The sequence below is a fragment of the Cucumis melo genome, chromosome 2, assembly GCF_025177605.1.
Source record: "Cucumis melo cultivar AY chromosome 2, USDA_Cmelo_AY_1.0, whole genome shotgun sequence".
NCBI lineage: Eukaryota > Viridiplantae > Streptophyta > Magnoliopsida > Cucurbitales > Cucurbitaceae > Cucumis > Cucumis melo.
Genome location: NC_066858.1, coordinates 24,121,359 through 24,137,656, shown reverse-complemented (window position 1 = coordinate 24,137,656; position 16,298 = coordinate 24,121,359). Strand labels below are relative to the sequence as shown.

Here is a 16,298-nt window from a genome sequence, read left to right as displayed (position 1 = left end):
ATATATTTTGATAATTATCAAACACGTTTTTTTAAGACTTATTTTCAAAACTTTACATTAAAAAAGAGTTAAATCAAACATCATTTTAATATAATTGATTAATGAATTGGAATTTGATTGATTTAATTCAAATTTATCATGAATTTAATAATTTAATTATTCGTGGTTACTAGAAACTCTATCGATCCAAAGTAATCAATCAAATCTTTACGTAAACTGCAACTAATATATTTACAAACTTTTAATTTGTTTTTAAATACAAAATAAATTTAATTTGATCTACAAAAATACATTTAAATAAAATTGTGTGTAAATCATCTGTGGGAACTTTTTGTTTTTTTTTTATTATTATATTTGAAAAGATTTACTAAATATTAATTATAAACATATATCTTTAAGAAAAAAGTATATGTTTTAAAATATTGTTGCGAAAATATTTTTTTTCTTTAAAAGAACATAAACATAAGAAAATAACAAAATTTTAAAAAATATAACAAAAAAAGTTATCAGCTACAAGACTTCTATCTCAACTTCTCCACATTTTATTCTTAATGTTATTAAACATTTGCAAACTGCCTAGTTTATTATATGAAAATTAAATATTTTTTTCTATATTGCTTGATTTTAAAATATTTTTTTTAAAGAATAACAATGATTATCAAAAAAAAAAAAAAAACGTTAAGATGTTTTTTTTAAGAAATGTTTCGAAACGATCGTTGAGAAGTCTGTATTTATTAAAAATAATTCTCAATCTAATACTCCTTTAAAAATTTAGAAAGACAAGAATCCAAATCCTATACGGAATAATTTGTATTTCACCCAAATATATATATAGATTTTTCAAACCCTAATATTTTTTTTATTAATGTTCTCAGACTTATAATTGTTTTACCAAAGAATTGATGTGTAATATTGTAGAAGAAAGAGAGGAACTAATGGGGTAAAGTTTATGTTTTTCCAATATTTTGATAGCTTTTTTGTTTTCTTGGTGGGAAAAAATTAGTTAAAAATGAGAATTCATTAATCTAATTAAGTAAAATTTGAGTTGGTGTAGTGTATCGTTTAGTTTTTAAACTCAATAAAAATCTTTCTAAATTTGATTTTCTTTTTCCTTTCAAAATTTCATTATTATTTATAAGATTTTATGTAACTATAAAAGTAATATTAAGTTGTAAAATTAAAATTTAAGTTTATTTAAATTAGGGATTAATTTGTAATTTAAGTTAAGGTTAAGGCCACTCACTACGTATCTCCATCACTCGCCATTACCATTTTGGCGGCAAAATTCCTCCATTTTTGCCAAAGCTTTGGAGCTTCCCCTTCCCATTTGAATTTCTCCTCCTCCTCTTCTTCTTCTTCTTTGGGTAAGAAGGCTTTTCAGGAAGCAAAAGGGTAATTTTGATGGAAGGAAGTAAAGGCGAATCGGTATTCAATTCCCTCAATCTCAATCCACAGCTCTTCATTAATGAAGCTCTCAATACTGTCGACGATTTGGTTGATGATGCTTTCGATTTCTATCAATCGTATTGCTCTCTCTGTTTTCCATTTCTTTAACTTAGGTTTTTCAATTTTGTTCCGTTAATTTTGTTAATTCTTTTTCCCTTCAGACAAGCATCTGCTGCCTTGAAGACCGAGGGCTCCGATAGATCTCAGGATCTTACCCTGGTAAGATTTAATTTGAGTTATGTTATTTGGCATTTTCTTGTTAATTTCTGAATTCTTAAGTTTGTACTCTTAAGCCCTTCTTTGAATTGTTCCCATTTTCTTTGAACAGAAATTGTTTATTTGCCTCGTTTTATGTAGGGAATATCGCAAGTCCGAGCGTTGGTCCAATTGGGTCTGGATAAGCGATTGGCCATGTGGGAAAAGTACTGTCTTAATCACTGTTTTTCAGTGCCTGAAGGTTTTTCTTTACCCTCAAATGTAGGTTCTTCTTCTACTCCGTCCGTAATGAGGCTCCTTTGCCAAAGAATAAAATATCCACGTCGGTATCAATATCTGAATTTTAGTTTGTAGTTTATCGATTATATATCAACATTGACAGATATCATTGCAAAACAATAAATTAACAGGAATTGTTTAAATTAGCTATTGAATTGCTTTTGCTTTCAAACTAAGTTGTAGATCTTGCTTTTAAGTAATATTCATATTGAGATAAATAGATGATATCTTTTCATGTTTTTATGTGTTTACAAAAGATAGTTGACATGTTTATAAACCCTTAATATCGATGTCATACCTTCACATATATATATATATATATATATATATATATATATATATATAACTTTGCTTGTTCAAAAGTTCTCTCTATATATAACTTAGCATGTAAATTGGCTGGTTGCTTATGCAGCGAGTTTCCCATTTATTTTGTACTGACTTGATAGCTTCCTCAATTTTTTTGTCTGGGACGAACAAATTTTGAGGAGAAAGCCCAGTTACTGTGCATCATTGAGTTTCAGATGTAATCACGAGTTTCCATATTTTCAGACCTCAGAGCTTCCTCATTTTGTTAGCAATAACTTAACGTGGTTCGATTGTAACTAAAATGTGTTCGTGACAGTAAAAGATTCTTTTTAGCTCTAAAAGGAATGCGACCAAATGCCTGCAGCACTAGGAATGCTAAATTAGTGGCTGATTAGTTGTTCCCGAAGAGGCAGTTGCACTTGTTTATGCTTTTCCCTTCTTTCGTCAAGTAGTTCAACAAAGAGTCTCCCTTTCGCAGGCCATAAGTGTCTCGCTTGCTTATTTCTGTCTGAATTCCCTTCTTTTTCGGTCTAAAAATCTGTCACTGGGGCATCATGCCTTTTCTTTTTCAATTATATTTGAAGTCTCCTATGTAAGGTCCAGTTCGATTCCTTTCATTTTGCACCAATATAGTTTACTTGGGGTTGGGCAACTTCTGTTTGTTTCACTGGCATCTCATTGAAATCCACAATATCTTATTGTCAGGATGCTAAATTATCAATGTTTCCCCCCTTGTTTGAGAACTTAGAGTTATGGCTAATTGAGTCTGTGTTCTTTTACTACTTTTTCTTCTTTCTAATGTAATAGCCGATAAACATATTTCTGATTCAGATCTAAATGTTTTCTTTAAGTTGTCTTAGGATGAATCACCTGGTGTCACTTCAATAAATCATGACCAAGACGTGGATCTGGATACAGAGCTAGATCTTTTGAGAAATAAGCTCTCCGAGGTATTGAATATGTCGTATGTTTAACATGTGCGTTATGTAAATCATATTTCATGAGGAAATATATTCTTCAGGTCAGAAAAGAGAATATTGTATTAAACCAAGAGCTACAAGCTTTGGAAAGGCAAACTGCTTCCAGTAACTCCCAAATCAGTCATTTCAACGAAGCATTACAACTATATGAGCAAAGTTCTGTGAATGACATGTTCCAGGGTAATTAAAGATGTGCTTAAAACCAATTTTTTCTTCTTGCACTCCTGGGTTTACATGCACACTACTCTACTAGTACACTCATGAAGGCATCCTCGAAATGAAGTATACAAATGTGATAGTTCCAAATGACACTTAAGTTTGACACCTATAAAATCATTTCATTTATGCAATTTTTATGTTACCCTAAACTCTAATTGTCTCATTTTCTGTTCATTCCATAAAAGAGGAGCTTCTTGCAGTATGTGAATAAGGCAACATCTCTTGCTATTTTCATTTTGATTGCCACTTGGATAAAATTTATTCATTAGTTATTAAATTTCGTTGTACTAAAACTTCAAAAGTCGGTAGGTAAAAGTTGTTCATTGTTGTAGGAAGCAGAATTCTAACATGTATCAATTTCTTTCAGAAATGATCAAAACTGCATCAGAGCTCCGTGCAAAAATAGGAAAGATGAAGAAAAGGAGGACGGAGGAAGCCAAGCTCGCTAAAGTAGAGAAGGTTCATACAAATGGAGACATCTCTCACCATCACAATGGTAGGATTTTCAAGCTACTTTATTATCAATGAAGCTGGTTTTAGCTTTTTTGAAGCTGAATATCTTCTCACATGCTCGTTGATGCTTGTTTCTGTCGTGCAGGTTTCTCTAATGCTAAGCTGGATGATATTCAAGAATTTTTATCTGATTTGAAGAAGATTTGAAGTTATTTCACCATGACTTCAATCTTACTGTATATCATGCTTTTCGAAACTTGTCACTATGAGTTCTTCAATGTTTAAACTTTATTTAGCAGTTGTGAGATATTCCAAACCAAATTTGTATGATATATCATTTGGATTGATGACTATCCTTAGCAATCGCCTTAGAGAGTTTGCAGATGAGCCATGACTAGTTGGCTTAATCCTTCGTAAATCAATTGTTATGGTTTGTATTACACTTTTGAAGCTTATACTTTTGTTTAAAAAATATTATCAAACTTTCAAAAAGTTGTAAATGGAATTACTGGTAATTGGAAGGTGTTGGAATGAATGGAGAATCAACTGGGTAGATGGGAATGAGATCATAAAGTGTCAAAACAATAGAAAAGAGAATAGGACTAAAAAAAGTGAATAGATTTTGTATTACAAACTAGATCCAAAGCATCCATAGACTTATAATTAAAACTCATTGTAAACTTATTTCTTTCTATCCTCTCAAATATATCCTTTGACGTTTTATAAAAACTTCAAAATATTTTTGATGTAGAAATCCTATAAGGTCTCAAATGAAAATTGTGTTCTAGAATAATGTGGCATTGCTTAGGATAAAGTTTTAGATAATTACTTGTTCTAAATCACTATTGCATCGTTTCAAGTTCCAACTTTCTTTTGAAACTTCAAAAAATTTATACTTCATGAATGATTGTCAGACGTTGTTCAGACGTTGTTGAAATGTACATAGTGTAAAGTTAGTGTAAAATTGTAAGCCATGGAAAGTTAACTTGGAAACTTAACAAGTGTGCTCCAATGGGCACTCGTTTTACTTGCTGTGCTCCAATGGGCACTCGTTTTACTTGCTGTGCTCCAATGGGCTTTTTTTGAAGTCAATGGCTTTCCCACATGGCCGATTGTAATAATAATGAAAACAAATTGCTAAGAGTTGATAGACATTGTTTTATAAAGTACTGCTTGTTTTGCACTAAAACTGGGTGCTTATATCAATTATGATATTCTATTTTTACCAATACGTCAAATCTTATAGTTTCAATTAGTTCTTTTTTAATAATAACTTTTTGAACATATAATAAATAAAATTAAAAATTAGATAATGTAATAATTTTATTCTAATATTCTCATATTATCGTGTTTAAAAGTAATCTTTATGTTTAAAGAGAGAAAAAATGTTCTAATAATTAAATTATTGAAGTAATAAGTTAATATTCTAATATTTTAATATATATAATACAATCACTTTTATTTTAATGTTTTTAAATGATGCATTATTTCATCGTATTAATTATTACTTTCAATTAATTAATTTTTTTTAAATGTTTTCGAAATTTTAGATCTCATTAATTGAATTACTTTTAAGAATATCAGTACATGTATTTATTTTGCTTTTCTTGTAGACATTTATCTCACATATTAGTTGAGAGAATCAATGTACTAATGTAACACACCTCCACTTGGAACAGATACATTTTAGCTATCTCGAAGAGTTGCATCCCATCAACATCAAATGCACTAAGTCACCTAAAATTTCACTTGAAAAGTTACAATCATTCGATGAAAAGTAATATGAGAATTTATGAAAATCGTAGGAGGTAAAAAGGACATACTCCCTTTATAATACAACAGTGAAGAAATAAAGACACATTGAAGAAATAAAGACACGGTGAAAATAAATTAGTTCAATTGACTATTTTTAAGATTAAAAAACAAGTGAAAATAAATACCAATTTAGTAATATTATAAATAAGATAATGTAAAGTAATAATTAAATTTGAGGCTAAAAGAGATCTTATTTCACAAGCTAACTTCTCTAATAAGCTTTATAATGAGATTTGAAGTATTTGAGAATACAAAACACATCCTTGAATTTCCCCCTTGAATTTCCTTATAATACAGCTTGAAAATTTCCATTTCTGCACTCAAAATCTTCACCCCAACCATGGCCAAAACAAGAAACAAAAACACAAAGATGAAGAAGAGGGACCAAGCTCGAACGATAGCAAAACGATTTAGAGTGCTAAAAGAGAAGCTTGAAGAGGCCTCAAAGGAAAGAATGGAGGTAAGAACTGTGCATCAAATCAAGTTTGGGATATCATTCACTATTCCTGATAGAATGACTACAGAAATTAATGACAAGAAAAGTATAAGTGGATTACGCCCATTGAGAATCACGAGAGTTCCATGTGGAGGGCCAATGGAGTTTCATGAAATTGTAAAAGAGGCTGAGAAAGGTTCAGCCCCATTGAAGAATCATAAAAAAGGGAAGCCACCAAATCCTAAAACAGCATATCATAGGAGTTGCTTCAATGAATGGCATCCTCAAGTGTTTCATTTCATCTCTAATTCTTATTTTTCCTGAAAAAGCTTGGGAGATTTATAGTTTGAAAGGAAATACAACATTGGCATAAGTATTATTTTAATGTGCTATGATTTAGCTTTGATATATATAGGTTTGAGTTGGGATGGGATCACACAATTGGTAAATTAACATTTAATCGAAATATTTGCTATACTCCATGTAGCTTCGGTCTTATTAAATATAAGATGTATAGTAATTGCAACCATATAGGATAAAAATGTACCCAAGAAATTCAAATTAACTACAAGTTGAGCTTCTAAACTGAAATTAAAGTTAAAAAAAACATATTTTTCATAAGAAACCAACTTAACTAACTCTTACAAGATGATCACAAATGAAATCAGCCTTTAAAGATCGAAGTTGTTTATTAATTTGCTTAATCAATACCCAGCCCTAAACTATATAACACAAACAATTGGATGAAAATTGAAAAGGAGTGAAGAAATATAGACCGTTGTATATTAAATACCAAAAATTAGTCTGCCTGAAATCATGACAATGAATGTTAAAAACTTTAATGGAGAGTGAACCAACGTTTTGGCATACAATTACACCACAAATGGCCAAAGTTTCTGAGTGTGGTTCTTTAGATGAGGGATTAAAAGTTGAAGCGAGACAGCCTTCGAGTTCTCGAAACACAGAACGTGTGTTGTTTGGAAGAGAGTTAGCTGAGAAAAACCTCAAAACCTACAGCAACCAAGAAAGCATACCTACTTCAGGTTATGGAGAAAGTAATGTCATTGTTTAAAAATGTGCTTGGGAGTGACTTTAAAGTTCTTAAAATCTTTCCGAAATACACTTTTACTTGACTCCGCATTCTTTTTATTATCCTAAGCTCCGCCCTATTCTAGCTATATAATCTCCATTAAATTGAATAAGAAAACGAAAGGACTATACTTGAAAAAATAAAAAGGAAGAGCAAGGTTTACTTACTCGTATCATCGACTGTGGAATCAATGCTATAAAAAGCTCTCCATGTTAACTTCAACTAAGGAACATGGATCGGGAATGTCAAAGTTCTCCAAAACCTGATGTCAAACAAGAGATATATCAGTATTAGTATGGTATCATGCAAATACCAACTATATGTGTATTATCGATATCATGGTCGCGGGGTTTGTTAAAAAGCTTAATTCCAAGAGGTGGTGCTACCTCGGGATGAACAATTCCGAAAGTGCCAATTTTCTTTCCTTTATAAATGATGTGAGCTTGTCTACCAGTAAGAAACTCCGGGTTCTACACAACAAATAAACAAAATTCAGACCAAGAAACAGAGTCAATTCTAAGTTTCCCACTGTGAAATAGCATATGAGCAAAACAATTCACCTACATCTGAACATTTTATGTAATACCCAGTATCATCGCCAACTGAGACAAAAGGAGCTCCCACGACTTCCATCATTCGGTCAACCAAACCATGAATCAACTGAAAAATCAAAAATAATAATTAAAAAGGAAAAAGAAAAACACACACACACACACTCTGCCATGGATTACAAGTTACCAATTGAGAAAGATGGCCACAGAAAAAAAGGCACACACAACAGAAGAAAAGAAGATGGTTTATAAGAACAGTTTATTACTTTGGAAAATAATGTAATATGTATGACATAGAAAAATGCAGTATATATGAATACACAAAAAGAGAAACTCTCTCATCATGATACAAACGCTAACTTTAAAAGATAAATGATTGTTGCGGTATTTTTTCTAGAAATTATATATCAGAAACTGTACCTCAGTCTAATTTCATAAAAAATCTCTCTTTTTTTTTAACTAATCATTCTTCCAACGTTCTATTCATTTTATAATAAATTCACCAACATTTTTGCAGAAATAAAATAAAACATGTCTAGATGTTAGATAGACGGTAAATAATAGTAAATTTAAAAACAAATAGACTTCTATTTAGATTCTTACTTCAAATCCAGAATTATAGAGCAGCAAGATAACGATGATTTCTAGCGCCAGCAATGATACATCACCAACTTCAAATATCTAGAACAAAAAAGTTGACAGACAATTTAACTTCCTAAGCATTTTTAAAGTTTAACTTTAAAACAAACAAGTCTTCAAAAAATGTATTCAGACAATAGCTTAATAAACAGATATCATTGCTTTTATATTATTCATAAGGGCATTGCTAACCTACCTGCACCTTTAATGATATCATGAAACAGATCATCATAAGATAACATACAAAATATGAACAATTGTAAAAATAAACTAGAGAAATCATTCCCAGACATTAAAGAATGCCTATCCAAGTGGGGAAACTCCTAAACCATCTTTTTCTTCAGAAAATAGACTTAAGCATAAAAGTATAAAGGAGTAAGAGAAAAACACAAGAAGGAAAAGCCAAACAATCTCTTCCTAAGAACCTATATAAATTTTCTACCACACAATCAATAGCCAATGAATAGAACATATAAGAATAATGAAGATAAAGAGACCCATTTTATCAACTAACTCGGCCTCAACTCTAAGACTTAATAAAAAGAACTGCTCAAACTTCTCATCTTTCCTTCTCCAAGAAGTGACCATCTCAACTGGGAGTCCAAACTGTGAACTTTACAACTTTTTCAGCTCCTAATTGTCATTAGGGGTTAAACCCACATAACAGTCACAGCTCACATCACCATGACAAATAAACTCTATCATTCTGACCCAAGAACAAGGGAGTATTAGGTTATTTCATACCATTTGACCTACTATTGCGGCCACAGCATGAAAACAATCCACAGGAAACGTCAAAATGCAATAAATATTATGTACATTTTATACACTCTTTATTTAGTATAATTGCCAATTATAAACTTCAGAATATGTATACGCTGAAGCATGCGGGTGTATTAATCCCAAATGTCTGTACCAATATTTTTAACACAAATGACCACAGTTGGTTTGCACCTTCAAGTTGTAAAAAAAAAAAAAGGAAAAAAAAAGCAGTAAACACTAACAGAAAATTGAAATATGTACCTTTATGGGCTTTGGGTGATCCTTATTATGTCCAACAATTTTCAAAAGACCAGGCATAAGACTGGTTCGGACAACCTGGCAATGTTGAAAAACTGCAAAACTTTGTAAAAGCACCAAATGTTTGTAGTTGAAATAATTTCTAGCATGTTTCATATTCAGATCGGTATCCCAAGGGCCAAGTTGATCAAAAACCCAGATGAGGTTAACAAACCTCAAAATCAGTTGAACGGGGATTTCCAATGACAACTGCGGTAGATTTATCATCTTCACGCTTTAACATGGCATATAGTGTAAAATTGCAAGCCATGGAAACTTAACAAGTGTGCTCCAATGGGCACTACTTTTACGTCTGTGCTCCAATGGGCTCGTTTTGAAGTGGATGGTTTCCATGTAACCAATTGGAATAATAATGAAAACAAATTGCTGAGAGCTAATAGACATTGTTTTCTAATAAAGTATTGCTTGTTTTATACCAAAACTGATTGCCTTTATAAATCATGATATTCTACTTTTACTTGCTCAAAAATAGTTTCAATTAGTTTATTTTTAACAGTAACTTTGAACATATAATAAATTAAATTAGAAATTCGATAATGTAATAATTTTTATTCTAATGTTCTCGTACCAAAACTGATTGCCTCTAAAAAGACTATTTATGTTTAAACAGATAAAAAGTGTTCTAGTAATTAAATTATTGGAGTAATATGTTAATATTCTACTATCGTAATATATATAATACAATCGCTTGGAGATTTATTTTTAATAATGTATTTTTAAAAAAAATGGTCAAAAATAGGGTAGAAGGCAAACTATTGACAAAAATAGAGTGATTTGGGCAAAATCGTGTACTACTGTTCACACGAGATTTCAGGAGAAATTTAATTCGTGGAATCGAACTTTGTATTGATTTATGTATTGTGAATACAATCTCTAATATTTAGTCTTTTGATTCTTTCTCTCGAATACAAAAAGTAAAATTTAGAACTTCGTGGTCTTCGATCTTCAAGAAGTTGTAATTACAAGTCAATTCGAGCTTCAATCTTCTGGAATTCAAGGAAAGTTTGATATTCCAAGTGTTCGATCTTTCAGAAGGATGATTTTGAGGTTGATGATAACTTGCACGTCTTGAGAGTCTTCAGAAGTTTTTGTCTTCAATTCTTGAGCTTCGATTATTCTTTTCAACCAAAGGTCCCCCAAATGAATGGTAGATGTCTTTATTCATAGAGAAATTTTATGGGCTTTAGGTGGGCTTGGGCTCGTTTGCTTGTTGGGCTTGGGCTTGGGCCTATCTGTCGGTTGGACTTAGGCTTGGGCTTGAACCCACCTGGCATTCTGGGCTTGGGTCCATTTGCTTGTTGGGTTCGTTCCCGGGCCCACTTGTTTGACGGACTTGGCCCATTATTTCTCGGCCTAATTTATATTTAGGGCTTAATTAGATCGGATACGAGAAAACTTAATTATTCCAACCCAATCGAATTATGATTATCACAATGTTTACTGTGATGACGTGGCTGAATTTAATTTGCCAAAATTTATTGCTCAACAAATACCCCTTTTCGAGATTCGTACACTGTGGATGAATTTCGAAAACAATAATCTGAGACCAAAAATCAAGCGATTTGTTCTTGATTTTGGCTCCCATTAAAAATGTCAAATTAATCACTATGCATTCGGATATGAGTGATTAAAACAATATGTGAAATTTAATTTAATTAAAAAAATTTTAAATAGTAATTTGAAGATTGAAGCTCAAGAGTAATGAAATTGGAATATTGTCAATTCATGGATGCAAGTTGTTTATTATTATTATTATTATTATTGACTCTATATGTTAATTTTTCATTTTTTTAGTGTAAAAGAGAAATGGGAGAAAGTAAAATTAGTATTTATTTATTTTATTATATTTTCAACATATTTAGAAGAAAAGAGAAAGAAAACAAAAAAATAAAAAAAATAAGGAAGATAAAAATGTATATATGAATGACGATCATTCATTTTTTTTTTTAATATATATATATCTTCATCTTTTGAATTATTATTATTTATATATAATATATAGATATATATTTTCTAAAAAACGGAAGAAAAAGAAAAAATAATAAATAAATAAATCTCAAACTTCTCTAAGATTTAAAAAAAACTTCTTCAAGATTTAGATAAAGATTTCAACAATTTAAATGTTTTAGATGAATATCTCAACAATTTAAATGTTAAATCTCAACAACTAAAAACAACATGATCTTCCCCATTTCTTATAAATAATTGAAGGCCAGAGGGGTAAACAGACAAAAACACCACACTTCCCCATTGTTAAAGAAAGGAGAAAAAAAATTTGATCCCTAGACTGTAGAGATTTCTTATACATCAGTTTTCTTTGGGGGCCACAACCGCTGATTGCACCATTGTACGAAGACTCATTGTTTGTTCTTCGTTTTCTTTTTTTCTTTTTTCTTTTTTGGAATAAGTTGAGAGAAGGAGAGAAAAAGAATGGGATGCAAAGAAGAGAGTGAAAAAAATACATGAGGGATGTAGAGGATAAAGAAGAAAAAAGAAAATAGGAAAGGTGAAAGAAAGAAAAAAAAAAAAGAGAAAAAGGAGGAAAGAAGAAGAAGTGCAGAGAGAAAAGAAAGAGAGAGAAGAGAAAAAAAAATGGGGGTGCGGCAGCTGCTGACCCTTTAAGTTTTTTTTTTTTTTTTTTTTTTTGTCTTTTTTTTTAAAATAATATCTATTTATAATTATTTTTCTTTTTTTATTTTTTTTATACATATTTTTTTACAATTTCTAAAAGACAGACTTTTTCTTCTTCTTTTTTTTTTTAACTTTTTTTTCTTATTAATCTCTTCTTTATTTTTTTTATATATGATTTCTATAATTTTCTTCTCTTTTTTTATTTTTATTTTTCATAAATGTTTATTGTTATTATTATCATTATTGTTTTAAAATTAGTTTCTTCTCTTTTTTTTTTTGTTAACTTTCCACTTTGTTTGCTATTTTTTTAAAATCTATTATTTATTTATTTATAATTCTTTTTCTTTTCTTTTCTTTTTTTTTTATTTTTTTATTTTTTTTGTTATATATATATAAAGAAAGACTTTTTCATTCATTTATTTATTTATTTGTTAATCTCTTCTTTTTCTTTTTTATCCCTAGCTTACCTAATTTTTTTTTCAGGTTCATACCAACCTGAAGCTCTATCAAAGGTTGGTCCCATTTTTTTGTTTACTATTAACGAATTTTTTTCTTCTTCATTTTTTTTAAAAGAAAGAAAAAAAATTGGAGATCCCATGCGAGTATATATAAATTTACAATCTCTTGGATGCCCTGCTTCTATGACTGTCAACTTTTGAGGTTTGTTCATGATAAACGATACAACTCTATCATGACGTCCTACTGCTTCCTCGACACCTGGGGTTTGTTCGTGATAGACGATGCAACTCTATCATGACGCCATGTTGCTTCTTCGACGTCTGGGGTTTGTTCGTGATAGACGATGCAACTCTATCATGACGCCTTGCTGCTTCCTCGACGCCTGGGTTTGTTCGTGATAGACGATGCAACTCTATCATGACGCCCTACTGATTTCTCGACGTCTGGGGTTTGTTCGTGATAAACGATGCAACTCTATCATGACGCCCTATTGCTTTTTCGACGCTTGGGGTTTGTTCGTGATAGACGATGCAACTCTATCATGATGCCTTGTTGCTTCTTAGACGCCTAGGGTTTGTTCGTGATAGACGATGCAACTCTATCATGACGCCCTACTGATTCCTCGATGCCTAGGGTTTGTTCGTGATAGACGATGCAACTCTATCATGACGCCCTATTGCTTCCTCGACACCTGGGGTTTGTTCGTGATAGGCGATGCAACTCTATCATGACGCCCTATTGATTCCTCGACGCCTGGGATTTGTTCGTGATAGACGATGCAACTCTATCATGATGCCCTACTGCTTCCTCGACGCCTGAGATTTGTTTGTGATAGGCGATGCAACTCTATCATGACGTCCTACTGATTCATCAACTTCTGGGGTTTGTTCATGATAGATGATGCAACTATATCATGACGCCATGCTGCTTCCTTGACGCCTAGGGTTTGTTCGTGATAGACGATGCAACTCTATCATGACGCCCTGTTGCTTTTTCGACGCTTGGGGTTTGTTCGTGATAGACGATGCAACTCTATCATGACGCCTTGTTGCTTCTTCGACGCCTAGGGTTTGTTCGTGATAGACGATGCAACTCTATCATGACGCCCTACTGCTTCCTCGACACCTGGGGTTTGTTCGTAATAGGCGATGCAACTCTATCATGACGCCCTATTGATTCCTCGACGCCTGGGATTTGTTCGTGATAGACGATGCAACTCTATCATGATGCCCTACTGCTTCCTCGACGCCTGAGATTTGTTTGTGATAGGCGATGCAACTCTATCATAACGTCCTACTGATTCATCAACTTTTGGGGTTTGTTTATGATAGACGATGCAACTATATCATGACGCCATGCTACTTCCTCGACGCCTGGGGTTTGTTCGTGATAGACGATGCAACTCTATCATGACGCCCTGCTGCTTCCTCGACGCCTGGAGTTTGTTCGTGATAGGCGATGCAACTCTATCATGACGTCCTACTGATTCATCAACTTCTGGGGTTTGTTCATGATAGACGATGCAACTCTATCATGACGCCCTGCTGCTTCCTCGACGTCTTGGATTTGTTCGTGATAGGTGATGCAACTCTATCATGACGTCCTACTGATTCATCAACTTCTGGGGTTTGTTCATGATAGACGATGCAACTCTATCATGACGCCCTGCTGCTTCCTTGACGCCTAGGGTTTGTTTGTGATAGACGATGCAACTCTATCATGACGCTCTATTGATTCGTCAACTTCTGGGATTTGTTCATGATAGACGATGCAACTCTATCATGACGCCCTGCTGCTTTCTCGATTCTTGGGGTTTGTTCGTGATAGACAATGCAACTCTATCATAACACCCTATTGATTCGTCAACTTTGTTTTCATATACTCTTTGTTCCAAGACAATGTCATTGACACTAACTTGCTCGTGATGATTTACTTTTACAGAACGATGGTTTACTTCACTGAACGATTCTTGTCTGGAGTTCGACATCTCATAATACTTTATAATAAAAATCAACCTAGAGAAGATGGACTTAGTCTCATTGTGGAGAAGCCATGGGCTGCCGCTTTTGCAGATCATTGGCCACGCTTAGACAACAACTCAGTTCTTCCCAGATTATCCGTGGAGATACCTTTGTCTGAGGGAAAAAGCGCATGGGTCTTGCAATCTTCTATCCATAATGAGGCTCCTAATTCTGGCAGAGCTCTCACTCTTGGACAACGTTTAATTGAAGGCCAAACACGTTGGGGTACTATGACCAAGGTCCCTGGAGAGTTCTACTTTACTGACTGCTATTGGGAGTGGTTGGAGCTTGTAGTTGGTCGAAATACACGACTTCTTTACAGTACTCGTTTATATGGTACCGTAACAGCTTCTTTATACACTTATGATCGTAACAGTGATGTTGTTCGAACATTTTGTGAAGCATGGTGTCCTTCGACTAATACTCTTCATACTATGGCGGGCGAGTTATCCATTTCTTTGTGGGACTTATGGTCCTTTGGGGATCTTCCCATTAAGGGAGATTTCTACGAGGAAAGGATCCCTTCTTTTAAAGAATTAATTTGCCAATATCTTTTTCAGGCGTATTACTCAATAGTTTGTACGCAGAGGAATGACCGCTCGACATCTTCTAAGAATGACTCCCAAGTAACTATTGGCTCCTGGATTTCGTTTTGGTATCTTGGGTTTAAGAGCTATGATAAGCCAACAACGCGAAAGCAAAAGAAGGCGTCGCGCTCCAAATCTACTCAAAACTCTGATGGTTCGAAGATCCAAGCTCGTGAATGGTCTTCTAGGGAGAGCATGTTATTTGTAGAACTTGGAATCATGGATGATTTAAAGGATGAAACGTATTTAGCTGCCTTCTTATCTTGCTGGTTGTGTCTTTTCGTATTTCCTCAAAAAGGAGTTTCTTCGTCCTGAAGTATTTAGGATCGCAAGCTTAATGGCCGCTGGCACTATTTATAGTCTTGCAGTTCCAGTTTTGGCGAACATATACCATGGGCTAGGTTTGATAATCAAAGCCTCCAATCCGATAGGATGCATGGACTTTCACTTTCCCATGCATTACGTCCATGGCTAGTTAGCCTATTATTTTGGCACTCATTATCCACTTCCCACAGAAGTTCGAGGCCCCAAGATGACTAACTTTTCAAGCGAAGACGGGTCTATTTATTTTGGCGAATATGAGGCACGAGAATTAATCCATAATGGTGCGAGAATTCAGTGGCACGCTAACCTCCAAAACAGGAATAAACATAAACGCATGGTTGATACCCATGATTCATCGTTTCTGCAAACGTCATATTTCGTAAGCATACGTTCTTGCTACTTGTCCTCTCGTTGCGAATATACCTGGATCATAACATCATACAGTCCGTATCGATTTGGACGAAAATTTGGCTTTTACCAGGACATCCCTAATGATATAGAGGGCATGTCACCTGCGATCACGCTGGATAATATATTATATCACTGAAGAATATGTACGAGACGTAACACTTTATCTGAGCTATACTTGCCCGCCCGTTCGTTAGAGCCTTGCAAGCATGTAACTCAGCGATTTACAGACTGGTGGACCACGAGGCACGAGACCTATTTTGAGGATAACAGACACCATTCGGTGAGTAGTGTCATTCCTCCCCCTTCACAGCCTAGACTACCGAATAACCGAGGGAGCAACCTGGGTGGTAAAGAA

General features: G+C 33.3%; 2 protein-coding genes across 4 annotated transcripts; one reads left to right on the top strand and one right to left on the bottom strand.

The window, feature by feature from the left end:
* Window positions 1-1,245: 1,245 nt before the first annotated feature.
* LOC127148131 (protein MIS12 homolog) lies at window positions 1,246-4,430 on the top strand. The gene is made up of 7 exons (XM_051081058.1): window positions 1,246-1,523; window positions 1,608-1,665; window positions 1,804-1,923; window positions 3,108-3,197; window positions 3,269-3,407; window positions 3,814-3,942; window positions 4,045-4,430. The coding sequence occupies exons 1-7, from the start codon at window positions 1,402-1,404 to the stop codon at window positions 4,104-4,106; spliced, it is 720 nt and encodes a 239-aa protein (XP_050937015.1). The 5' UTR covers window positions 1,246-1,401; the 3' UTR covers window positions 4,107-4,430.
* Window positions 4,431-6,911: 2,481 nt separating this feature from the next.
* On the bottom strand, window positions 6,912-9,818 carry LOC103494057 (phenylalanine--tRNA ligase beta subunit, cytoplasmic-like). 3 transcript variants are annotated; one of them, XM_051081056.1, is made up of 7 exons: window positions 9,665-9,788; window positions 9,454-9,528; window positions 8,395-8,472; window positions 7,805-7,900; window positions 7,627-7,710; window positions 7,408-7,502; window positions 6,912-7,184 (listed from the first exon to the last, which is right to left on the bottom strand). In XM_051081056.1, the coding sequence occupies exons 1-6, from the start codon at window positions 9,758-9,760 to the stop codon at window positions 7,434-7,436; spliced, it is 498 nt and encodes a 165-aa protein (XP_050937013.1). In that variant the 5' UTR covers window positions 9,761-9,788; the 3' UTR covers window positions 6,912-7,184; window positions 7,408-7,433. The 3 variants fall into 3 exon arrangements, with proteins under 3 accessions (XP_050937013.1, XP_050937012.1, XP_050937014.1); XM_051081055.1 differs by having other exon boundaries at window positions 6,912-7,161; window positions 9,665-9,775; XM_051081057.1 differs by lacking the exon at window positions 8,395-8,472 and having other exon boundaries at window positions 6,912-7,161; window positions 9,665-9,818.
* Window positions 9,819-16,298: the final 6,480 nt, after the last annotated feature.